General features: G+C 34.7%; 1 protein-coding gene across 1 annotated transcript; it reads right to left on the reverse strand.

Moving 5' to 3' along the window:
* Positions 1-3,055: 3,055 nt before the first annotated feature.
* Positions 3,056-9,331, reverse strand: LOC129228374 (uncharacterized). The gene is made up of 3 exons (XM_054863051.1): positions 9,205-9,331; positions 8,205-8,266; positions 3,056-3,298 (listed from the first exon to the last, which is right to left on the reverse strand). Exons 1-3 carry the CDS (start codon positions 9,296-9,298, stop codon positions 3,056-3,058), a joined length of 399 nt encoding a protein of 132 aa, XP_054719026.1. The 5' UTR covers positions 9,299-9,331.
* Positions 9,332-27,132: the final 17,801 nt, after the last annotated feature.

The following is a 27,132-nucleotide window of genomic DNA, read 5'->3' on the forward strand; positions in this document are numbered from 1 at the left end:
AGTGGTTCCGTTCCGGAGATGACCTCGAACATATAAACACACAAAAATCCGCCCTCTCTCTTTATAATATTAGTATAGATTGTTAAATTATTTAAAAATTTGTAAAATTAGCTAAAAATGTGTTTCGTTTTTTACACTGTAAAAAAATTCCGAAACGTTACTGAGTATTTCCGTGTAACGTTTCCGGATTTCAATGGTTTTTATCCACTTCCTGGAAAAATCAAGTACCTTTGTCAAAAAGTTTTGCTACAAGTCGCACGAATGCAGACTTCTTACTGTTGTAAAAAATATGTTTAGCTCCTAGTTTAAAGATTAACCGAGTTTAGTTTTAAAGTGTATCGGCTTGAAATGGATTGCGGCCCGTCCTGACTAGTAAGGTGTCCAAAGGGCTCAAATCAGTCTAAGGACCACGTAGCTTTTCAAGATTTGCAGAAGAGTAAAATTATTGACAATTACTTGCAATTCTTTCTTAGCTTTGGCCATGTTTGCTATACTGCTTTGGGAGATTTCCTCGAAAAGCGGTAAGGTGCCAAACCATTATAGTATACCCACCTAAGTTTATTATACGATTCCAGAGACACAACTGGCTTAAAATGGGAAGAGTTCTGAATATTTTTGAATTTCAGCGGAAAACGTTCCTGGTTTTTGTAAAATATTTCACTGGAAGAAATTGGGCGCATCAGCTGCCCATTATTTTCCAGGAACGTTTCTGAATCATTTTTACAGTGTAAAGGTGGTTAAATTCTATGTTTTTAAGCATGCTCTTTCACGAAAAAAATGCCTTTTTAAAATTTCGGAAACAACCTAATTGTTGTACAGAAATGGGATTCTTTTTACTAACGTCTTTTCATAAGAATAAAGTCTTGTGAAGAATTCTCTCATCATATATATAATAGCGAATTCACTGATGGAGTAACGCTGACGTCACCAACAATGAAACTAGCGCCACGGCATGATAATTTGATAATATTTTTTGGTAATGTTTGATATGGCATGAAAATGCTTTATTTTGAGAAGGCTGAACTGGATCCGGTAACTTAACTGTTTTACTGTTAGGGCTCATTTTAGGAGAATGAAAAAACGGAAAAATGGTCAACAATGAACACTATCTACTGGAGTTGAGGATTAAAAATTCAACTATCAAAAAATCATCGAACAGGTAATTGCTTCGTTTAAATGTAGAAACAATTTTCATCCTTCATACCTTGACGGACGATTTTCTAGTTACTTAATAATAGTCTTTAAATGAACATACTAATCGTTAGGAAAAAGCTTAATGAGGTGTACATAAAATAATCTCAAATTTATATCAGTTCAAAAAATATTTTATTAGATAATCGTGCACTAAGGAGATTTATTGCTTTACTAGTGGTACCTGCACTGCTTTGCCCGTAATAGAAAAATTAAAAGGTCTTTTGGTTCGCCTGTATATTTACAAATAATGTATGGTGAAATTTCTCGCCAATTGGCTTGTACCCATGTTATGGTTTCACGTTATGATAATTTCGTATCTCGCCAATCGGCTTGCGCCCATGTTACGGTTCTACGTTATGATAATTTAGTATCTCACCAATTGGCTAGTGCCCATGTTACGGTTCCACGTTATAATAATTTCGTAATTTACTCGTCCGTCTGATGATAATTTTTGCTCTTAAAATTGGAATAGAAAAAGAACCACATCGAATTTTCGAAAAATCGTTTCGAGTTGCACACCCCCACGCTACAAACTAACTTTGTGCCAAATTTCACGAAAATCGGCAGAACGGTCTAGGCGCTATGCGCGTCAGAGAGAACCTGGCAGACAGAGATCCGGACAGAAAGAGATCCCGACAGAGAGCTGCTTTATTATTAGTAAAGAAAATATTTTTAAAGAGGATAATATGGTAAAAGTTTGACCCTTTTTTTCCGCTGCTTTAATGCTTTTGAAAAGAAAGTATAGTAAAACCCTGATTTTACCTTTCGCAAGGAACTGGATTTTAAAAACGTAAAATATATAGAAAGAAAACTTCAAAGATGACTCTTTCAAAAGGTATAACATTTAAATTATACAAAAAACATTACTATACGTACCACTTAAAAATCATTTTAACACATTTAGTTGCGAATCCTATAGCATTTAGGTTAAAAATTTTCCGCAAAAAAGGATTGTTTTTTAGTCATTGAGTTCAAAGTGAATGAACATCTACCAGGATGGAAATACTTTGACCAAATAGAAGACAGGAGTCTGTGAAATGCATTTCTGTTTTCATAATCAACTTTCAACTGCGTGATTTAGCATTAAAAAAGCATAAAAAGAAAACTATTGCTTATTTTACTTTATATTTTTTCATCTTTTTACACTCCAGGGAAAACGTAAAATGTGGAAAATGCTATAAATAGGGTTAAGTATACATTCTTGTTATTATACGGAAAACTGGGACCCGATGGGGGGGGGGGGGGACGTAGATTCGAGGGACGTAAAACCGGAGTTTGCTGCATCTAATTAATAACAAAAGTTTTTATTGAAAAAGAAAGAAAATATGAAATTCAAATATAAAATGTTTATATTATAAGAAATATACAACTAAGAGATTTAGTTCTGTCAACTAGATTTATATTAAGGGGCTGTCCATAAATGATGTCACACTTTTTCCGACATTTTGGACCCCATTCCTCCCCTTGTCACTAAAGTGTCACACTTCACCTTACCCTATCGCCAGGCTGTTTTTCATAAGCATATTCCCATTATAAAAAAAAGTGATGTCACTTTCCTTTGTCCTCAAAATACCCTTAATAATAAACTGTCACAATATCACAAACCCCCTCTCACCTCAAAGCTTGACATCATTTGTAGACAGCCCCATAGCAAAATCTTGCAAAGTATTTCTATTTCTTTCTTTCTTTTTTTTTTGGTAACTACGCAAAAATAACAAATGTTTAATTCGAAAAAACACAATACAATAATGACATATGTAAACATAAAATGAAATTCGAAATACTAATAATTTTATCCGAAACATACCAGAAATGTTCTTGCATTAGTTTTTTTATTGAAATTTAAATGTAATAAGTACATTTAAACTTGAATACTCATATACCAGTTTGCTCCTAATCGATCTTCAATAAATTCTTCAATTACATTCAAAAGCGCATGACATGAAGGAACGGCACATATTTTTGGCAATAAAATACTTGCTAATTCACAAGCAATTGCTAATTCCTGGTTTTTTGAAGAAGCACTGTAACTTAAATAACGCAGGGCAGCTTTTAACGTTTTAGACGTTAGACATCTATTTATAAAACCAGCAATAGTAAATACCTGTAATGAAAGAGCAAATGATACATTTATGTAATAGACTTGAAGATACAATTTTAATTTATGTAGTTCAAAAGATAATAATGAGCAATAATTAAAGATACAAAAAGTGATTACTTTTAAGTACACTGGATTTATTATCTATTGATTTGAGATAATTAAACGATGTTGCTCGTATTTTTAAATTCAATGACCTAAAAAAAAAACGCTGGTTATGTTGGCTATTCCTAAATTTTCGGTAGGTATTCATTGATTATTTTATTTTTATTGAAACTTCATAATTACACCTTTTTACGCTGAGATTTAAAATCCTTTCCTTGATGTTCTGTTATGTTTTTCTCGTTACTTTTTTTATTTCGCGATGTCTTTTCTCTACCTACATATTAGTCCAGGATCTGAAGGGGGTTGAGCATGCACGGAGAGGCTGACGCAATATTATTTCTGGTTATTGTTACAGGCACGATGGTGATTATGAAACCACATGTCGTCGCCCCCCTGGGTGGTCGACAACCCCGGGGGAGGGGGGAAAGCTGTGGGTGCAGCCGTTTGCTAAAGCACACATAACTCGAGAACTATTTGAGATAAAACACTTAAAAAAGTTGCAATCGACGCAACAAAACAAGGGCTTCATAAAAGCTAAATATGATCATGGACCTATCTTTGTTGGTTTCTGAGTAAAATTCCATTTTTCGCAAACAAGCAATATTTTTGAATAAAATGAGCAAAACAAACTTTTTTTGACCAAAATAAATTCCAAATCAAAATTGTTTGATTTTTTTTTCAAATAAAGTCCTAAATATCATTATTCAGTTTGTTAAACCTATTTAAGTACTGTTAACGCGTTGAAAAACAAAAGGACAGTAGCAAGCTCGAACACTATTCCTAGTATAGTTCAGGATCTGAAGGGGGGTTTTGAGCATGCATGAAAGACCTGACGTAAAATTATTTCTGATTATTGTTACAGGCACTATAGTGATTACGAAAACACATGTCGTCGTCCCCCTCGGCGGTCGACATCCCCGGGGGAGGGGGAAAGCAATAGGGGATGCCGCTTACTAAAACACTCATAACTCGCGAACCGTAGGAGGTAAAGCACTAAAAATGTGGCAAAAGATGCAACAGAAGAAGGGCTTAAAAAACCTAAATATGTTTATATAGTTCTATCTTTGTTGGTTTATAAATAAAATTCCTTTTTTAACAACCATGCAAAAATTTTGAATAAAATACGGAAAGCTTTTTTTTAAAGATAAGTTGTTTTTTAAAATTATTTAACCGTTTAGGGAATCAATAAAATCTGAAACTTCATCATTCAGTTTGTTTAAAACTACTTAATTATTACTAACGTGAACGTTGAAAAGCGAAATAGAAAATTCAAGCACTGCCTAAGTTAGCGCATTGAATAAAACGGCAGTATGCTAAGGAGAAAAAAAATAGCCTTATTATCCTTATGACGAACTATTCATTCTTCAGTTTACAAACTTATTCTAATTGCAAAGTATTCAATTATGGCTTTAATTATGTTATATACTGCTTTAAATTTGAGAGGAACTAGGGAATTAAGCCCACAGTAGTTTCAATTCAAATATAATTTTAATTTATTTCTATTAATTTATATTTTCAATTTGCACAAAAGAATATTGCGGGTATTGCTTTGCGGATATTGTTTTTTTATAATTTACCCAACAAAGAACAGTGATACAAGAAATAATATGTTCTAAATGAAATATAAAAAATGAGAAGCATCTTTGAGCTTTTATGAAAACGAATATAAATATAAAATTATACACTAGAGTTCTAAAAAAACTAATTAAATAAAATTAGTAAAATAATGCGTATTAAAAAATAATTGCAGAATACCAATATGCATACATAAAGCATTAATATATCAGAAATTCTGAAAGCTGGATCATACTCTTTTTTGTTGACTTGTAATTGTTCTGTTGAATCGTTCTCTTTCGAGTATTTTGTAGTTCATGGGTTTTTGCTTTAGCCTTAATAGCACAGTATTTACAGCAAGATGAATTATTAATAAAACATTTACAAGATTATTTACAGTTCTTGCCTGCGCAGGGTGGAATTAAAACTCTCTGGTAACACTGGACTGCATCATAAGGTGTGGGGCTTTATTGTTTTATTTTCATCCAAGTGAAACCCAAACTTGGTTGCATCTAAAGGCACTGCTAAGGTACAGGAGAATTGATTCAATAGTACAGGTGAGCAATACTTCTCAGCACATGTTGGAAAGAATTGCAGGAGAATGGTAGAGAGCTGATATTATATTTATTTCTGATGGAAATGATAAGAAATTATTGTGTGTAATGGTTGCATTCGCAAGAAATACCTATTTTCTTCACATTTTTTTAAAATAATACACAGCTTCTAACAGTTGAAATTCTGAAGCTCTCAGATATTGTTTTAATGCTAACTCTAATGTACAAAAAAAGTTTCCGACTTTTTTGGTAAAGTGAAAGCATACTTTTTTGTTCCTATTTTACTTGTTGAATCGCAGTCGGAAAATGCATCAAAAGCTTGTAAAATTTTAGATGTTTTTTTCCGTAAGTGCTCCTGAAGATAGATGCCATCCTAAAGCTCTTTTCCTTTCCACAACACTAGCACATGAAATGGCAACGTCTGTCCTTTAACAAAGATTGTCAATAAGAATTCATTAGTTTCTGATCTATAAACTATTAGTTACTTTTTCCCGTATTTTGCACTGAATCATATGCAGGAAGATAGATTCTGTTGCGTGCTTCGTCCTGGTTGGACTCGGGCATTTCAGAGAAATTTATTACTTGACTCTCAGATTTTAAATAATATTCATTTTCGTTTTCAGAGTTGCCAGACACCAGAAGCTGATTGGATGCAGGAACGGATATGTTACATATTACATACTCTGAAATGTACTTTTAAAGGTTCTTTTTATTTTCAGAAATGGCTATGACACGAAACCACTGGTTTGGTACCTAGTGATTTTTTTATAAGCGAAGAAGACTTTCCTGAACTTCTGGTTTTTAAGTTATGAAAACGACAGTGAGATGTACCGATCGTGTTTAAGATCCACTCGTGTGGTTTGACTATTGGAGAGAAAATTTTATTATTTTTTTATTTGGAGACCTGCAAAATCTTTGCTGCATTTGAAAGTTGTGTTTGGGACATTATGGACCAGAGTCATTCCATCGATAACTTGAACTTTGTTCTTAAAATAGGGTGCTTCTTCTAGGGTTTTGCTGCAAGAAGTATTATTTTCAATTACATTCACGAAATCGGACCTCTCGCTTTGCTTCAGTGAACCTTTCTGATGAACCTAACCTAGCATTGGGCTTATTGTATGGGAATGATTTTTAGATTTACTAACAGCACTTTTGAGCTAACGTTTCCCAGGTTAAATGTTTTTTTTTTTTTTTGGTTTTATTTTGCTGTTTTGCAGTCGCTATTGAAGACATTGCCATTTCAGGACTTCTCTGGATAAGAGACTATTCACATTTTCTTTAACGTTCCACTGAAATTTTGATGCTGCTTATGTGGCAATAGCCTCGCTCACTATGTTTCATAACTCAGGTGTAAAATCTGCAAAAGGGTTATCCTGATAGTTTATCCTTTCCGTAATTACTTCGTACTTGCAAACTTGCATGTTTTAATTTTTTAAAAAGTGCCATTGTGACCTATACGAAGCAGCTATAATGCGTTAAAGGTTAAATAATTAAGTAATTACTTAAGTGGGACATTGTTTTGATAATATTGCGAAATAAAACCGCCAAAACAGGAGAGCCACAAAATTTACTTTGGTTTATGTCGAGTCTTCAAGGTACATTCCGCAAACTTTTTTTTTTTTTTTTTTTGTGAATTACCTCAAATGCTTTCTGAGCTTGCTTTTATTTCACTTTCCAACGCTTTGATAATAATTAAGTAATTTTAAACAAACTGGATAATGATGTTTCGGATTTTATTGGTTCCCGAAACAGTTAAATAATTTTGATAGTTTGAAAAAAAAAAAAAAAAATGCGTATTTTATTCAAAATTTTTGCTTGTTTGCGAAAAATAGAATGTTATTCAGAAACTAACAAAGATATGATCATAGTCATATTTAGCTTTTATGAAGCCCTTGTTCTGTTGCGTCGATTGCCACTTTTTTCAGTGTTTTATCTCAAATAGTTCGCGAGTTATGAGTGTTTTAGCAAACGGCTCCCCCCACTGCTTTCCCCCTCCCCCGGGGTTGTCGACCTCCCAGGGGGGCGACGACATGTGGTTTCATAACCACCATCGTGCCTGTAACAATAATCAGAAACAATATTGCGTCAGCCTTTCCATGCATGCTCAAACCCCTTCAGATCCCGGTCTATATAAACAGCAGCAGCAAAAAGGTTGCAGCGAGGATAGGTTGTTTTTCTTGCATTAACACTGCGCTCGCAGAGAAACAGCTTTTACGGAATTCATTATTGTGTAGGCTGCTTTTACACTAGGGCATCAAATTATTAATATTGCCCAAAAAATGGAGCGAAATCTGGTTTTAGCCAGTGGCTGAAAAAAAAAGAAAAAAAAAAGATAATATAAGTATCTCTCTCTGTCTCTTTGTTTTTTGCACTGTAACACTTTTTTCCCTTGTCGCAAGTAATGTTAGATTAATTCAACGACATTAGTGAAACACATATAAATTTTCATGATCGGCTAGCGTGAAGCAGTAGTCAAGCTGCCACATATATGCGGTCATGGGGGGGGGGGGGGTATTGAATAATTTATTTAATGGGCGATAATTGAACGTGCATCATAACTGCTAAACATGCTTAAAATTTTATAAAATTTCTGTTTCTCAAAATTTTGCGAACATTGCAAGTAAGTAATTAATCTAAGAACATTTTACTAAACAACATTAAAAATGTTAGTCCTTATAAAAAACATATTTGTTACTTACCGATGCATCGTCTTGTGCAGTATGCATTGCATCTACTGCAGCTCTTTCTTCATGATTCAAATCTAATGGTTAAAAACAAGTCAGATTGGGAGAAAGTACATGATTTATAGCAAAAAAAATAAATAAAAAACAATAAATAAGTAGCAATTGAAAAGTTTGAAACTTTCAGAAAAGTCACTAAATTTAAAGACTTGAACAGAACAATAACACCTGCTTGACTAAGACCAAAAGAGTTTTAAAAAAGGTTGGGGGGGGGGGGGGGAGAAACTTATTATAAGAAAGGAAGAGCTAGACTACAGAAACATATGAAACGGCTTTTTACTAGATTAAAACAATCCATCAGAATGTGGAAAAACTCCCAAAAATCAAGATATGAAGAATTTTCGCATTTCTGGATAATATCATAAGAATTGAGATCAAAGGAATGATTTGGTTCCCTGCAATGTTTAGCAATATTAGACCTGTTCAATTATTGGGTTTTCACATAATTTTTATGCTCATTTAAGCTAAATTTCAAATTGCGACGGGTATGCTTTAAATAGGAAAGACCGCAACTGAAATTAATGTTATAAATTCCATAACAATTTAGAGGATTAATAGAATCCTTAAGAGTCTTGAGCGAAAGTTTACACATTGGCGAAAACACCACCTGGAACTGAAAGCTCTTGAGAATCTTAGCGACCTGAAAACTAATTGAAAGAAAGAATAGTAAAACAACCAAATTCTTAGTCTTGAAAGTTCTGTTAAGAACATTAATTTTTAATTTTTTAGAAAGCTTTTGTAAATGGAATCAATCAAAGTAGGCGGTAGGCGGATTGTCTATATAAATCACTATAGCTCTTGAATGGTTAAGTTCTGCATTAAGAAGTTCCGGTGAAGAACAACGCTTTTATGCTGTTTCCCTAAAAGTAACCTTAATACTCAGTCGAGTTATTTTCAGTCTGAGGTACCAACTCACAAATGGACTGTAAAATTGAGGGAAAGGAAAAATAATACTGACCTTCGTTCTGCAGGATTCCCCGTTCTATAGCTAGGATGGGTTGATTTCGTCTAAACTGGAAATGATTCGCAGCAGCTCTTAACTGCGCAGCCATGCCGCGAATGTTTCGTCTTTGATTGGCATCAAGTGCTGGCAGGAAAAAAAAGATATAGAAAGGTAAATAAGGAGGATTAATTAGTAACCTTAAGAAACGAGAGCGAAAGTGTATTATTTTTTTGTATTTAAGCGTAAAATTAGGAAAAACTAGCATTAATAAATTAAGCAGAAAAAGTTTGATTGTGAAATGGATTTTTAAAACGCAAGTTCAGATTTCTTAAGTCGAAATAGGACACGGAACTTTGAAATTGAAGCTACAACCTTTACTACATTCCCCGCAACAGGGAAAGGTTTAGGGGCTGTCCACAAATCATGTCACGCTTAAAGGGAAGAGGAGGATTCGTGAAAATTTGACAATTTGTGACAATGGGGAGAGATTTTTTTTCATATATTTGTATCATATTTTTTTATTTTATTTTAATAGGTTAACAAAAAAAAAAAAAAAAACCGACAAGTAAAAAAAAAAAAAAGTGACATGTGACAAACCGGATGGGGTTATAGTAAAGTGTGACAAGGTGGAAGGAGGTTTAAAAAAGTTGAATAAAAGTGTGACATCCTTTATATGGACAGCCCTTTTGGAACATGCAATATACCAGACAGCCCGGTTATCACATCCTGAGATAGCAGTTTCGTTCTTATTAGAACTCCTCAATCTGGAATAGTGAACAACCGATGAGGAGGCAGATGTCATCTCATTGCTGCTTAATACCCAAGCTTTGCCTTCAATTCACGAGTTGAACCGTACCATGCTGCCATTTTTAAAATACAGCAACAACGTTGACTCTACAGGAGAAAGAAAACTGTGCCAGTGTTACATACCAGACAGTCCGGTTATCTCATCCAGAAACTTGCAGTTTCGTTCTTATCGAAACTCATCAGTCTGGATTAATGAATAACCAAGCTGGAGGCAGATGTCATCTTACATAATTAAAAACTGAGCGTAGGTACCTTTGTATCTATGTCTGTCTGTCCAAGTTACTTCTCCCGAACGCCTATGAACTGACCATCGAACCAGGTATCTATAGATTCCTAATTTTTCTGTTTTTTTGTTTGACTATTTAACATATTCCTCCTATAATAATTAGCGAAGATATCAATTCGCAACTCCAACGAACTATAGGGGGGCACTGCAGTCACTGACTAATGGCGAACGAAAAAACTAAAACAAACGCATGTGGTAACGAAGAAAATGGTAATAAGTCTAGTAAATTTTGTTCGTATGCATGATTTTTTCGCTTTATTCTTTTTAAATTAATTTTCAAAGTCTTGTGGATATTCTGGCCCACGTAGAAAGAAATGAGAATTCAAGAAGCATTACTAAACGTCAAAGATTAATGCAAACTACGTAGTTCGTAGTTCTAAGCAGCTATTTCCACGATGTTGAATTCGATATTTATCAATTCTTGATAAAACTAAATAATAATTGTGGCCCGACAAGAATAACAATTAATGCTAGAAAATTCAATATGACATTACAAATTATTATCGAAAGAAGATGATACTTTTTTGCCTTGCTTGGCTAGCGCTTATTGTTTTGCATTTGTAGTTGAGTTATTTCTCTCGAATTCCCGAATCGGTTAATTTAAAATTTTTCTGTTTCGATTTTTCTAATTTCTGAACTACGATTCAATTGTGTCATGTTATGCAAATCATCAACAAAATTCTCACGGATATATGGTGGTAGTTTTCTTTTCAGTTGATTGACCATTATTTCTTTTTACTTATCGAATTCTGTAATCTTACTACCATTTTATTCCACTCATGATAAAAATTAAAAATGGTTTAACTAAAAACGCGAAATCTCGCCAAGGCTACTTAGCTCGCACAATACTAAAACTATAACCCTAAACAAATTTGGCGAAACCTTTCAGATGAGAATAAAAGCAACAAAATAAATTCTTTCTCGGTTAAACATTTTTCATTTCGTTCTACGATAATATATTCACGAAAAATTTTTGCATACTGTCTATTCCAACTAAATGCTGCTGTAAAATATGGTTTGTCAAATTAATTTAAGATTAAAAAAACCCCATATTCTTACAAATTCACACAAAACAATAAAATTTTTACCTGGTATAACGTTATCCAAGTTTGTTAATCCAGAGTTTTCTGGTGTTAACGCGCTTTCACCATTTCTCAATCAAATCACTTTTTAGAGGGAAATAATGAAAACAAACATTATTTTGAGGAGCTCGAACACTTTCTGTTGCTGAAAGCATTCCAAGACACATCGATTGCTTTAATAAATACTCAGAACAAACTGCCTATGTTTAAGTCAACAGACTTACGTGGAACGCAATGTGCAATGTTTTAGTTTTTCCGGCAGTTTTGTAAATCACCGCAAGGTAGCGTATTCGAGCGCTGGAGTTGCGAATTAAAAACTACTCATTATATGTTACTTAGATTTCGACATAAAATCCCTATTTTTCGAAGGCTTTCCTCCATTCAAATTATTATTCAGTGCTTCATCTCAACTTTCCGTAACAATGCTTTTATTCAAAAGAAAAAATATCTGTTGCCATTTTTTTTCTCGAATATGAACATATAAAATTTGTTTATATTCGACTTTTGTTTTGAGGCTTTTTCGGTGATCGGGGAATTTAAAATGTTTCCTTTTATTGATTATTTTTCCTCCCTCTACTGCAAAATTTTACTGATTTTTTTTTTTTTTTGTTCAATCCTGGTTGTTGAAGTAAATTTTTCTCCAGCGAGTGTCCGCAGCATGGTGCGGTTCGACTCGTGAGTTAAAGGCAAAGCTTGGGTATTTTACTGTTTACTGCAGTCTCTGGATGTGATAACCGAGCTATCTGGTATTGCATGTAGTTCTGCCGTAGCCCTGGCTCAGAGGTGGTAACTTACAGCTAAATACCCAAGCTTTGAATTCAATTCACAATTCGAACCCCACCGTTCTTCGGACACTCGCTGGTGAGATAAAGTTACTTTATCTACCAGTTTTTTGGCACTCTCAGCTTCAATGAGATGACATCAGCTTCCAGCTCGGTTACTCACTATTTCAGACTGAGGAGTTCTAATAAGAACGAAACTGCAGTCTCTGGATGTAATATTATTGCCCTGGATCTGGATGTAATTATACTGCCCGGTATATTGCATGCCCTGGGGTGGTAACTTACTGCTTAAAGATCCCGAGGAAGTTCAAAGAAAAATCGTGACCGCGTTACTGCATTCCTTTTACGGAAATAAAACTTTTTGATAGGGCTCGACCGATGGCACTTTTTGGCCGATGGGCCGATGCCGATTGTTGGCCGATTGTTCAAAGATGGCCGATGGCCGATTGTTTTCCTCCAAATGGCCGATTGCCGATGGCGGATGCAAAAAAAAAAGTAAAAAGAAATTAATTTAAATTTTGATAATTTAAATTCAAATTATGTTTTGAGCCCTAGTACCCTACTCATTGGAGTTAGGTGCTTGCGCATGTGTAGGCTTGTGTGTGCATAGACTTGTATATGCACATAGGCGTGTGTGTGTGTAAATATGAGCGTGTGTAGGAGATGGAAGCCACCGACCAGGAGAAACGGATTTCGGAGGACATTGCTCAGGACCGGAGGAGCCGCGCCTGCAGAGGACGCTGGGCGAGAGTGCTGCAGAGGGAGGCGAGGGGGGGGGGGAACCAGCAAATCAGCGTAACGTCAAGGACAGTCAAATCAGAACAATAAGCAATCGTGATTGCTCAAAACAATCTAACAGAAATAAATTGATAAGATTGTCTAGGAATTAAAGGATCGTTGATTCAATTCACTTTACTTCCTTACTACAAATAAGAAATTGTAATCACAAAAAGAAAAAAAAAGATTTCGACCTAAATTTCAATTTTACGATCACCCAATTTACACTTCACAAGTTTTTTTTTCGGCACATCTGTACATGCATACGTACCTAAGAACATATAGATGACCGAAATATCCATTTTGAACGCCTCCTTAGTTAATTATCGCAAATTCTCTTGTGATGTCTTCATGCGCGTAAAGTTGCGTCACTCAAAAATGTTATGAAATAGTAAGTTGAAAACTTATACGTGTGTAGTATAATCTAAAAGTTTGAGGACAAGTTGTATAAAACCTTACCCTGAATTGTTCACATTACCGAAGTACATCTATCTACAAAATAGTCACCTTGAACGACTATGCATTTCTGCCAACGCTCGTATAGCTTTTAGAAGGACTCCTGGAAAACATTTATCGCAACCTCCTGTAAGGCCTCTTGCGCTGCTGCTTTAATTTCATCGTGGGGAAGATGGCGACTTTCATGTTGAGGATGCACGGTTCGATTGGTCAATACTCTGATATGACAAGTAAATAACAAAACGTTTCGTCGGAATTAGCTCCGTGTGACTTTACCTGTTCCCAGCAAAAAAACATTTGCATGGACGCCGCTTTCTTCCATCAGGAGAAGATAAATCTGCATCACAGAAGGTAGCAAAAAATGGCTTCCAGGAGTGTTTCCAAAAGTTATATGAACACTGGCAGAAGTAGTGCATACTCCCTCAAGGTGACCTTTTGAAGGTGTCTGTGCTTCGGTAATGTGAACTATTCTCTGTAAGATTTTATACAGCTTGTCCCCCGAACTTTTGGATCGTACTACGTACAATTTGTATATGGTGTAGTAGTTATGCTTCTCCTTTTTTGACTGCTGTATAAAGGAAGACAAAGAACAAGAGAAAAAAAAAAAGAAAGAAAGAAAAACAATGAGACTGTTCAATAAACAATTGATTTGTTTTTTTTTTAATTGAACATATAACTAAGATTTTAGTAATATTGTAGTAATGTATGGATTTAGGTACACTAAACATAGTTAAAAAACATTAAATTATGTTGTTTAATCATAAAAAAAAATTAAGAATAAAACTATGAAACCGTCAACAAACTACGCAATTAAAGTGGAAAGATTGCAAGTAGACATTTTTTAGTCATCAAATTAAACAAAAAAGGTAACAGATAAATTACAATATTAAATCATAATTGGAATATTTTTATACTTATTTAAAATTTATGAATAGAAAAGTTTTCATATTTCATAAAAGCTGTAACAGTGACATAAATTTTGCGGAAAAAAGAAATAGCCATGAAAAGAGCGAGGTTCTTAAAATGCAGCTGCAATAAACAAACTCAATATTTACACCAAGTTAATAACTGAATACATATATTACTTGATCTGATGTTTGCACACGTAATATTGAACAATTTGAATGTTTAATCTGTTATGAAGCACTAAGAACAAGTTCAAATTAAATTTTTCAATTTAACAATAATTTTCTGAAATTTTTAAAAAATTGCATAATAGAAAATCCTTGAAACTTTTCTATAACATATTATTAAAAATATGATAAAAACGAAAATAACTTATTTATTGATTTTATACAAATACATAAAAATAGTTACTTACAACAGAAAAAAAAAATCGATCGCTATTAATGATGCAAAAAAGATGACGCATTACAAAATATAGGTGAAACAAGTATAAGAAATACGCAAAATGACATTTCTTGACCAAAATAAATAATCGCTAAATATTTAAGAAAAGCTTGAAACGACGAGGGTGGGTTAGGGGGGTAATCCTCTGATTTTGGTGTAACTCACAACATTAAACTTCGGCTCCAACTTCGGCCTAATTTTTTTAGTACAGAACCGCTACCACCAATGCCTCGGAAGAGTTTCTGAATCTACTTCAGCACTTCCGAAGAAAAAATTCAAACGTCCCTTTGATTTCCGAATTATGTCACCATTCAAAACGTTTTTAATCAATTTCTTACATTAACGCTCTAAATTCTTCCTAAACAGTAGATAAAGCTTGAAAAAAAAATCTCTAATTTTATGAATGGTGTTAGTTTAAAACAACTCAGAAGTACAAGTAGAGTTTAATTTCAGAAATTGAGGGAGTGGGACGAGGGGCCCGCAAGTGTTCTTGGAAATACAAAAAATAGTCGTAAAAAATAGAGTTCAAAACAATTATAAACATTGAGCAGAAAAACCCTGTTAAAACTTGCACCCGAGTTTGTTTTGACGTGCAGTGACGGATTCAAAGTATAGCAAATGTTGCAATTGTGCGAGAGGCCCCATAACCATAGGTGCACCGTAGGAGTTACAAAAATGCTTATGATAAATGTTTTACAACTTCTGTGATTGAGAAATAGGGCCTCAAAATGTATTTCGACGGGCCCCAAACTTGCAACTCCGCCGAAGCGATGCATAAAAGACTGCATTACTGTGATTCATATAATAAATATGGAAAAACTAGTCGACCCGTGCGGAACTCCGCACTGTGCTTCGAATCGTTTCATAAGGCATTTCGCTCTTTAAAAATTTCAAAGAAAGAACATTATGAAGAAGAACCGAAAAAAAGTAAGCGCAGAAGAGAAGACATGTAATTTAAAGACATCAGAGACAAAACCTCGTTAAATACAACGTTGTGATAATTTGATCATCGCTCACCTTTTGGTTGTACGTATTTTCAATGCAAACATCAATATCATTAAAAGTGTGGCTGAGTAGTGACTCGTGAAAAAGCAATAATTGTGCATGTGAAAAAAACAGGTTGTGGCAAGTACAGTGCTGCCCATATGATCATCTGACAGGAAAAAAAGAAACATTAAAGATATATTTATTGGCACGGATTCAAATTGGAGCCATTCTGATAAACAGCCCGACACCCCAACAAACCTAGCAATTGCGCCTTCCTTTTCGAAAGCTATTCATTGAAGGAATGCGTAGTAAAAATCAGCAAAAAAGCTTTTTGCCAGAAAAAATAATAATACTAAGATCATGTTTCTATATTTTGTCATTAACCAGCATGATACGATTTAAAATTATTCGTAATGCATGGAATTTGATTAAAGAATGACGAATATCTCACGTATCGATTGAAATAAACATTCTAGAGAAGTAATAAATTAGATTGAAAATAAGTGTTTTTATCTTTGAATATTGAACTATTTCACATAGAAGGTTGCTTTAACCGTTACGACTTAAATGCCCGCACATGTTTCTCCTTTATTCGAACACTTAAAATTCAAAACCAAAACCAGTTGAACAGAGTGTTTTTTAAGTGTAATTTTTCGAACGTAGACAAAATGTTTTTTTTTTTTTTTTTTTTTCAGCAGAAAGCAGAGGAGTAGAAAATGATTTCTTGCTAATGAAGTTGGTAATAATTTTAATGCTTTATATCGTATTCGCGCGAATAAAAAATTAAATGTTTACTGGGTGAAACTCGTAGTTTTAATTTGGCGTAGTATTTTTTTTCATTTGTACAAAAGGTTGAAAACTGCTATTAGAAACATCTACATTTCAGCATACAAAGAAAATGTTTTTCTGGACAAAAAGGATTTTCTTTAGATAAATCTAATACTTTTTTATGCTTAAATTATGCTGAGCGATCTGGATGTAGTCAAAGCTTAAAAAAAAAGGAAGAACACCCTTCGATTAACAGTCAACTTATCCGAATGATAACTGTAGCCTGCATAAAGGAGTCGAAACACCAAGTAGCATTCCCACTGCATTTATTTTATTACGTGTGTATGTTATGAGTACATGTAATGCGTAATACTAATATAAATTTCATATTATGTCGGACAGCCCAAGCTTGCCTGAAGTTCAGATAGTTTATAGCCGAACGCTCTACCGAAAAAATCTTATCAATTTAACCGAACAACTAAGTCCAGTGCTTTTAAGCTTTATTAAAATATAAGCACACACACACAGGCTATTTTTTTTTTTTTTTTTTTTTTTTTGCCAAAAGCGACGTAAAAAATTGGAAAACTGCATTAGAACTTTGCTTTAAAAAAAAGGCATAAGAACTACAGACTGCATCAAGAATTTGAAACAGCAAGGATCATTTTCGAAAACTTGATTTTTCGACCGTAAGTCTATTTTTTGTCGTTAGCCAGCCTGATAAGTTTTAAAATTAGAGGGGAATGATATATAAGATAAGATATTGAAGAGAAATGTTTTTATTTTTGAAAATATTTACAATTTGTTACCGCAGGCTGCTTGAACCGTTATAACTTAGATGGCAGCACGTGTTCATCATTTAACAGCACGGTTAAAATACAAAAAAAAAAAAAGAATTATGCTCTTTTTTAAGCGTGGCTTTTCGAATGCAGTAGAAATGTGATAAGCATTTTTTTTTTTTTTTTTTTTTTTTTTTTGCAAAAAAAAAAAAAAAAGAAAACATATATATTTTATCCTTCAAATTGAGGTAGTGATTTTTTTTTTTTTTTTTTTTTTTGTACAAAGAGTCAAAAAGTCATTAGACGAATATATATTTCAATATACGATTTATTATTTTTTTCTGAACAAAAAACAATTCTATTGTAGTCTGAAGTCTTAAACCTGTTACTTATATTTTCACTTACATTATGCTTTAATTTTCTTACCAGAGCCAAAGCTTTAAAAAAAAAAACCGTACAATTCAGAAGTACTTTAGCACAAAACCACATCAAGTTTTCTTAACAGCAAAGTGCGTTTTCTACTCACTTATTCTATTCCCTCAGATTTGTTATTCACTTAATTAAGTGTGCATGTAATGCACGATATTTCTCTAATTTATTTGATGCAGATTGTCCAGACGTGGGCCCGAACACGCATTCTCCTAGTTACGAAGGGAACGCTCTGCCGATCAAGCTATTCAGCTCTCTCGGTCATAGTGCAAGTTAAAGTTATAAGTTTAAAGGAAAATCTCATTCTGGTTCTTTAAAACAGGTTTTTCGGCTGAGAAAAACAATTTTTTGACCGTGGGTCTATTTTTCGTCAGTAGCCAGCACCACAAGCTTTAAAATAAGGTGTAAATCAAAGAAATCGATTAAGAATTGAGGAAAATCTGGCGTAGAAACCAAAAACAGGCTACAGAAATAATATATAAGGATTAAAAATTACCGTCGGTTCAACGGAAACCTAACAAAATGAAACAAAACCGGTTTCGGCATCTCATATTTGTTTCCATGGTCTCCAATTCGGCAATATATCACGAAATGATCATCAGTCTGAGACGCTATATTAGTTTTCCATTGAAATAATTAATAGCCACAAAAAATGAGTAAATAGGCTTTTTAGAACACCCAATCGAAAACAAAAAGGGAAGTGCACAACTGGAACGTACGCACACCCTACATGCGAAACGTACATCCAGCCGCAAGAAACAACGCAATAATTAACTTGTTTGGTACCTGAATGCAGTATTAAAAGCTCTTTCAGGGGCAGGGCCGCGCCGTCCCTATGTGCAAGGTCGTGTGTCGCACGAGGGTGACAGAGTCAAAAAGGCGCTGCGCTCTGTTGGGGTAAAACCTATGATGTTGGGGTAAAACATTAATTTCTTTTAAAATTAATCTTTGAAATAAAAATTTTCAATAGCTGCAGCTAACTTATCTCTGCTACTCCTCCCCCCATCCCCCTCGCGGTCCTATTTCTTTTCCTTTTCCCTTTTTATTTTTCTTTCTTCTAGTTCCGTCTGAAGTTAAGAAAGCCTTCAAACTGCTACTTCTCTGAATCTGTCCCCCTCCCCTTCCCCGCCAAAGCATTACGGGGAGCATCCCAAGTTTTGTTCCCAGATATGGTATTCAAAAAAGCACCTGAATACCAAACAACACCGCTTGAAACTGCTCGAAAATCACCTAAAATTGCGTTTTTGGAACCACAATTTCGAAAGATTACCGGTCCTAATGTTAACAAATATGGTCTTACAATCGCGTTCTTTTAAACTTTAATTTCAGAAAATATTCGGACAAGGGTCTCCGAACCACTTTCCTTTAATATTCCAAAAATATTTTTTTTTAAACATGACTTAAGAAAAATTTAAGTCGAGTATCCTCTGAACCTCTCCTCCTAGTATGATAGAATATTGCTTACGTTTTTAAGACTTAAATTTAAAAAAAATCCAGAAGAGAGCTCCACAATCCCCTTTCCGTGAAAATTTTCAAAGTTGTATAATTGCGTTTTTGGAAGTTAAATTTTAAAAAATCGGAAGGGAGGGAAAAAAATTTGATTTCTATCTAGTTTTCAAAAAAAAAAAAAAACCGGGGGAGGGGAGTCGGGGAGTTCCAAATTTCCCCTTATTCTAACGTTACCAAATATGGTCTATAATTGTGTTTTAAGGGTTCAACTTCTACAAATTTCCGCGGAGAGCCTCGGAACTTTTCCCCCCATAGCACCACCACAGACCGTTTAAAATTGCGTTTTTAAAACTAAAAAAGTTAAAAAAAATTTCTGAGGAGAAATTTTGGACCCCTCTTTTTAAAGGAGATTTTTTTTCTTAATGTGCCCCTCTAAAACTATTTTCTAGTTGCGCCACTGCGCCTGTTGTCATGTTTTTACGGTTATAAAGAGTTTTATGAATTATTCATCACTTACAGATTTGATAGATATTCAAAGCGGCGTTTTAACTTGATATTTAAAATATTTTCTTTTTTCCGGAACGCATTGTTTGCATATCAGAGGAGTTGCTGAACACGAAATAGTTTCGAGATATGAAGTATATATATATATAAATGTACGCTATATTTCACATTTAAACATTCACACACTATTTTTTGAATAAATTAAAATGCCAAACGTATTATTTTCCATTTTATATTTGTCTGCAAAACCTCACTCCAGGTTTACTATATTTTCCCGGAACGCCAGTGCATAAGGGCGCTCAAAAGACATTTGCACGACGGCGCCGATCAGGCTTGGCGCGGCCCTGTTCAGGGGTGACTAAAATAGAAATCCACACTGAAATTGAAGTAAACAATTTTATATGAATACAATAACTCCCTTTACTTTGTATTAAAAAGTAAAACAACAAAGGTCCTTTTTTTTTTTCAAAAACATCGGCCAATTCCATCGGCTTTTCGATGTTTTTTAAAGCCGATGGGCCGATGTTTCCCGCAAGTTAGCTCGACCGCCGATGCCGATGCCGATGACTAAATTGTTGAACCATCGGCGCCGATGCATCGGTCGAGTCCTACTTTTTGAAAGAAAGAAAGTGAAATAAACATAGTTCAATATGGTCGGACGAATACAGTTTTTATACACGTGTATTGAAAATTTAAAGGTTTTGTTTTAGCAATTACGATTTTTCCCCTTGGAACTGTAATCACCGAGAAAAAAATCTTTCCCTGAAGAATTTCGTTGTTTTGATGAAATTCCGGGAGATAATTACTTCATTTCGGGAGTAAATCTCAAAGTTCAGAATTCTCATGAATGAATTGGGAGAGTTAGCAGCTGTGCAAAGGTGAGAAGCCTCAAACACTTTTTCAACTACAGCACTGTTTACAATTACAATAACTCCTTCCATCTTCCCAATAGTTCATTCATTATATGAAAATGCAAGAAAATCTTTTATCTAGCTTCAACGATTCAGCTTCTTAAACTAAATTTTTGATTACATAACTTATCATATATTTATTATTACATCAGTATTAAAAATAGTGATAATTTACCTGGTTCTGGTGGTCTCTGCATGGCTTGGATCAAATTAAACATAGCATGAGCAAAATCTGAAAGGAATTATTGCTTGTTAAAACTAATGCTTTTGACTATGATAAACTCTTGCTTATGGCATTGCAAAAGCAATAATCCTAAAAACATTAATGCTTTTTCATTAACATTAGATTATTTTTCATTAAAACAAGTCGTTTGGAAAATAAAAAAATAAATAAATAAACAAACAAACCTTCATTCAAATGTTTCATGGTGTTGCATAAATAACTACCTCTAATCTAAATCGTACTTTATCCATCGTAATTTCAGCAATTCGTTTACTTACTATGTAAAAAAAGTTTATAGATTTTCGTGAAAGTATTATTTATATTCACGAAGGCATGTGTTGCAAATCTGAAAACGATCGCTTACGATTCGTACGCAAAAGTCTGCATTTTTTTAAAAAAAGAGAGAGAAAAGACAGTTGAATATAAAAAAATTTAATTCGTAGCATAGAGTACATAAATATACAAGTAATTTCTTTACTGTATGATTCGTAGTCACTTTTTAATCTCTCGCTGTCAGTTAACTTTCTAAAATACCCGTACAACGTGCATATTTCTGAAATCAAATTCAAACATAGGAACTGGTTGCGTTCATAACGTAAATCTAGGCTTGCCACTGCTCGAGTTCTGAAATATTCAACCGAGACACCGGAATGCACCCTCTCCCCCTTCAGCATCGCTAGTACAGTGGACGCCGGTTAATTGAATCAACCGTTTTAATGAATCAGATTGTTAAAAACAGAACAAAATCCAGTTTTATTAAATCAGACGCTTCATGGAATCATAACAGTTTAGAACAAACGTGATTCATATAGCGGCGGTCACTGCATTCAAAAAGGTACACATATGTGTCTGATTTTTAGAGCGTTTTATAGGCCAGTTTATTCTCAATGCTTCAAATAAATAGTTACTAATCATGAACCTAAACAGGGGTTATAAAAAAATGACATATGCAGATAAAATTTGAACATTTCACTTCTCAGATGTAAATATTTGCAGTTTATAATAGTTAGATGAAACACTTTGAATGGGGAATAAAAAATTGAACAATATTTAGATATACTTTTCATTTTATAGGACTTTTCAGATTTTTTTTTTTTTTTTTTTTGGCCGTAATCTTGTTGTAAAAATCCTCACAAGCTAATCTGAAATTAATTTTTCAAGTCAATATTACAAATGATATAGTAATTATCCTAAATAATCCTTCACAGTCATTTAAATTTTCAAATTTTTTTTCGAAATTGTCATCAAATTCATCTTTTTCTGGGATATGAAGTATACCGACCGAGACACTGGAAATTGTCTGAAAACCGGGACGTCTGGCAAGCCTAAAAGTAAATCAGAAGCAAAGCACCAAAAAGAAATAAACAAAGAACTTATCCTTTTCGCGAAAAATGAAGACGAAGGCAAGCGATTTAACCACTGCTGGCGCCAAACGCTTTATTTATTTACGAGCATTATTGTTATTCTTTCAGGTATTTTCGACTTGGAAAAAAACGATTCCACTGATGCTATGTACAAGATATCTGTCTGGCGCCACTAATAAATAACGGAGTTTCTAGTTTCTTAAAAATAACTGTTGCGTCCAGTGACGCATGTTCAACAATCGGGTTTATATAAAAGAAGGAAAAAAATAGTGTACAATTTCGCGTCAACTGTTGAAAAGAGGAAATTCATGACTCAAAAAATTTGAATTTAGACCTTTGAATGTTGTTTAAATTCCAAAAATTCAGTCATTGTTGTTAATAGGCGTAAATATTCCGTTTTATGTATATTCTGGAGACACCCTCGATGTAAATTCCAAAGCATCAGGACCTCTGTGCCAAATTTGGCGAAGACCCGACGTAAACTGTGGATTTGTATAAGGAAAACACCCATCCACATCCACATGAATTCATTAATACACTCCTGTTTGTGAAAATTGCAACACCATGAAGGAAGCATCATAGTTGAATGAAATTTAATACACAGTTGAGTGGTAATGGTACAAATAAATGATTACATTTTCAAACCAAACAAGCAATAAAAAGAGATAGAAATTAGTATTTTGTGTGGCCACCACGAGCCGCAATAAGAGCTGCTACACGACTCGGCATGGAGTGAAACAAAGTTTGAATATCTGCCTGCGGAAGAGTATTCCATACTGTTTGTATGTGCAACCAAAGTTCGTCTGTCGAAGCAACAGGACGAAGATCACGAGCGAGACGCCGCCCAACGAAATCCCACACATGTTCAATCGGTGACATATCAGGGGAATATGCAGGCCAAGGAAGAAGCTGTACCTGCTGCGAATCAAGGTAGGATTTGACAGTCCTGGCGACATGTGGATGGGCATTACCCTGCTGGAATACAGCCCCTGGCAATCTTTGCAGGAAAGGAATAGTTGGGGCTGTAAAACTTCGTTTATGTATCGGGTACTGTTCAAATTGCCCAAAACTAGTAGCAATTTTGATTGTCCATAATATGCTATGGCACCCCAGACCATAACTCCGGGTGTTCGTCCACTGTGGCGTTTGATAATGCACTCCGGAATGTGCCGTTCACCGGCATAGCGCCTGACACGAATTCGGCCATCATGGTTCCACAAATTGAAGCGGAATTCGTCAGAAAAGACGACCTGCTGCCAATCAGCATGCCAGCTCCTATGCACATTGGCCCATTGTAGCCGCAGGCGGCGATGGTTTTGCGTGAGAGGAATCCTGTATAAAGGAATCCTTGCGCGCAGCCCACGCTGCAGCAGACGTCTCTGAATTGATGAAGTACGCAATGAAACACCTGTAGCTGTTGACCACTGTGCTGCCAATAGGGAAGTTTTCGATTTTTCAATTTTATTTTTATATGATAGAGTAACATGTATGGACATCGTAGGGGAAAAAAGTTTTGCGATACGATAAGTAGTTTTTTTTAAATTAATTTTTAAAGTTCAAGCTTTTGTGACGTCAAATGGCATAGGAAGTGACGTCATGCCCTCTTCCGATAGGGGAGAAGCCGAAGGTCACGCATTCGACTTCGAAGACGAAACGTAAAAGGCTTATCTCCTCGCATTTAACTCCTCGCGTTTCTGGAACATTAAACCTCTCATCCTCTCGGAAATATTCGAATAAAATCATTGATGTTACACGAGGAAGATTTTTTAGATTGTGCTTTAACCAGGGTTCGTACGGGTCATGGAAATCCTGGAAAGTCATGGAAAAAAAAAACCAATTTCAGACCTGGAAAAGTCATGGAAAATGAATATTTTTGTTAAAAGTCATGAAATTTTTTTTTAAGTCATGGAAAAATGTCCTGGACAAAGAGAAAGTAACAGTAGCTTAAAGAGCATTATAAATCTTGAATGGTTTAACAGCACTGCATATAAAAGCTGTTAAAACTTGAAAATTGAATGATCCCAATAACAAATCTGAATTTTGAAATCCCATTGCATCCACATCTGTAGCAGCCGCCCTTCTTTCTTTTGCAATGTGATTTTACTGCTTAGACATCACTAATTTTGAATTAATCATTATTTTCAACACTTCTTATATTTTATATTCTGTAGTATTGAACTTACACGTTCTTGATTTTGCCACGCCCACTCAAAAAACGCGATTCAATTGCAGCCGAGAACGTTTCAATCACTCGTAAAAATTTTATTATTAAATTTATCAGAGCTTACCTTAGTTTGTTGTAGGTTTTAGGAAGTAAAGATCTTTAATAAGGTGATGGAATATAGAAATAGGGGAATTCTAGTACTCTAAAATAGTAGTGCCCAACGTACGGCCCGCAAAACTGATCCTTGCGGCCAAATGTTACATTCAATGTCAGGAATCCAACACTATGTTCTGGAATTTCAAAACCTATTAATTTATATGCATTTGAAAATGTATAAATTGGTAAGCAAGTACATTTGAAACAGAAGATTTATTTACTACTGAATGATTTTTGTAAATATCTGTTTTGGAAACATGAATTTACTGTAGAATGGCTTTACTTTAAAAAACTGAAATACTGACAGGTTACATGCATGATTAGATGCAATGTTGACTCTAAAAGGCAACTTTTAAAGCAAATTTATTGATACTTAGGATTGACTCGTTCAACCTTTGTCCCATTCTTTATCATTCTGCCTTCTTATGAAAAAATAAATTAGACATTTAAGCATCATTATATTGCATTCACTTCATTTTTACTTTACGTAAATTTATGTAAAGAAGACAAATAGTTTAGTTTTTGCAGGGTGCACTGATGTTTTTTCAATCACAAACAAGTTCTTTTATGAAGTAGTGGCATACAGGTAGAAGTTTAGCTTATTCACATTTCCAAATATATTGGCAAGTTTGATATTAAATAGAACTATTCTCTTCGTGTAACAAGGTCGTGAAATTTTTTATTAAGTCATGAAAAAGTCTTGGAAAAGTCATGAAATTTTTTCATCTGAATAGAGTATGAACCCTGTTTAACGAATTCGGCCTCCATGGTGTGTTCAAAAGGATTATTGAATTTCTAAAAAATAAAAATATCAGCGCGCTCAAAATGTTCCTAGCGAAAACGAGGGATCTTCGGCGGAAGGCTGCCCATTCGCGCCCTGTGACGTAGGCTCGTGACGTTTCAGAAGCGCGCACATTTGCGCGTGGATTTTTAAAAATTCATTAAAAATCAACCACGGTGTTTTAAAAGTCGGCGATGGTGAATTTTTTAGTTTTGAGGGTCAATTATTAATATCCAATAGCCAAAATATGAACATTTAATAGGTTGCAACTTCCCTATTGTCTAGAAGAAGCTGTGCGGTCCGTCAGCGTTATACGCACCAGGTGTCTGTCATAGCGAGCTGACGTCACATTTCGGGTTCCATTCCCGGATTTCCAAGCTGTCCAACCCCGTCCGTTCACTGCTTTCAAACACGCATGGTTGTGCTGCTGTTACGCTGCACACGAGCGGCTACTGCACGATAAGACAATCCAGCTCCACGAAGGCCGAAGATTCTGCCCCGTTCAAACTACGAAATTTGCTCAAATTTCGCTTTCTTTCGTCGAAGAGGCATAGTAAAGATTCAGTTAACGTTTACTCTAGCATATAACCACCAATAATCATACATGCCTCGCTACAGCGTCTATTTATATTCGGTTCGATCCGTCGTTCAGAGTACGCTGCTCAACATACGCATGCGCTACCGGTCTGCAATTCTAATAATTTGCATATCATGCACTACTTTACATTTCCTGCGATTTTCAGCTCACTCGCGTAAGTCCTTTGTGGTGCTGCAATTTTCACAAACAGGAGTCTACATTTAAGGAAATTGGAAATCAATAAAAATGGTTAACGGTTTAGCAAGTTATAAATTCGGTGATTAATTTTGATCCAATTCAATGGACTTCTAGCCAGGTGTGTCATCATTTTTTGAAGGGGGGGGGGGGGGTTACCAAGGACGGATACAAGGAAGGGGCGATCGCACCCTCCTTGAGACATATAGGAGCTCACTCTCGGCATATTTTCGATACTAAGGTCCAAAACCGCAATTTTTGATGATCTATAATAATACGAAAAAGAGGGATCTTCCTTGGAATTTTTTAAAAGTTAACGTCTTGAAATCGCAATTGTAGCACATCTCTTAACACTTTAATGATGGGGATCGAAACTTTGTTCAGGAAGTTTTTCGAAAAGTTCCAGAAACTCAATTTTAGACGATTTTAGATTATCTTAATGGGTTTTGTGAACTCTGCCCTGGAAAGTTTTTAAATTTAAGTCAAAAAAAAAAAAAAAAAAAAAAAAAAAAACAATTATAGGACACCTTTCATGACGTTAAAGTAAGGACGGGGTTTAGTACCGGAATTTTTACAAATGGAAGTCAAAAAAAAAAAAAAAAAAAAAAAAAAAAAAAAAAAGAAGAAGAAGAAGAAGAAAAATAATAGGCAATCTTCAATAATGAAGGGGTCGGAGGTTTGGGAATTCTTAAAAGGGTTAAGTATTTGAAATCAATCGCCCACTCTTTGAATACTTTCTGGATCTGTCCTTGGGTTGTACCTCTGGCTAAAGTGTCTGCAGATTAAGTTAGGACCATACACTCGGGCTGACTTCAAATAGGATATTCAAGCAGTTCTTTTCAGTGAAACCTGTGTATAACGATACTGTCTATAGCAATAATTGTGTGTATAGCGATATTTTCCTTGGTCCCAGAAAAATGTCAACATGAATAATCGAACCGTCGATAACACTAACCTGCCCATAACAATATTTTTCATGTCCCAACAGTATCGTTGTAGGCAGGTTTTACTGTATATCCTTTTTACGACAAAATGACAACGAACATGCCACAATTTTGGTCTTCAAATATCAAGATAAGCCTCGCTTTAGAATATGAAAATTGCTTAAAACAAAGAGGT

This window comes from Uloborus diversus, chromosome 8 (genome assembly GCF_026930045.1).
Source record: "Uloborus diversus isolate 005 chromosome 8, Udiv.v.3.1, whole genome shotgun sequence".
Classification (NCBI taxonomy): domain Eukaryota; kingdom Metazoa; phylum Arthropoda; class Arachnida; order Araneae; family Uloboridae; genus Uloborus; species Uloborus diversus.

What these genes read in the sequence shown, in the direction of transcription:
- LOC129228374 (XM_054863051.1), bottom strand. Translation starts at nt 9,298, where the DNA reads ATGGCTGCGCAGTTAAGAGCTGCTGCGAATCATTTCCAGTTTAGACGA. An exon ending in GGGAATCCTGCAGAACGAAG is followed by an intron (nt 8,267 to 9,204) that starts GTCAGTATTATT and finishes TTTAACCATTAG; the next exon opens with ATTTGAATCATGAAGAAAGA. An exon ending in CTGCACAAGACGATGCATCG is followed by an intron (nt 3,299 to 8,204) that starts GTAAGTAACAAA and finishes CTTTCATTACAG; the next exon opens with GTATTTACTATTGCTGGTTT.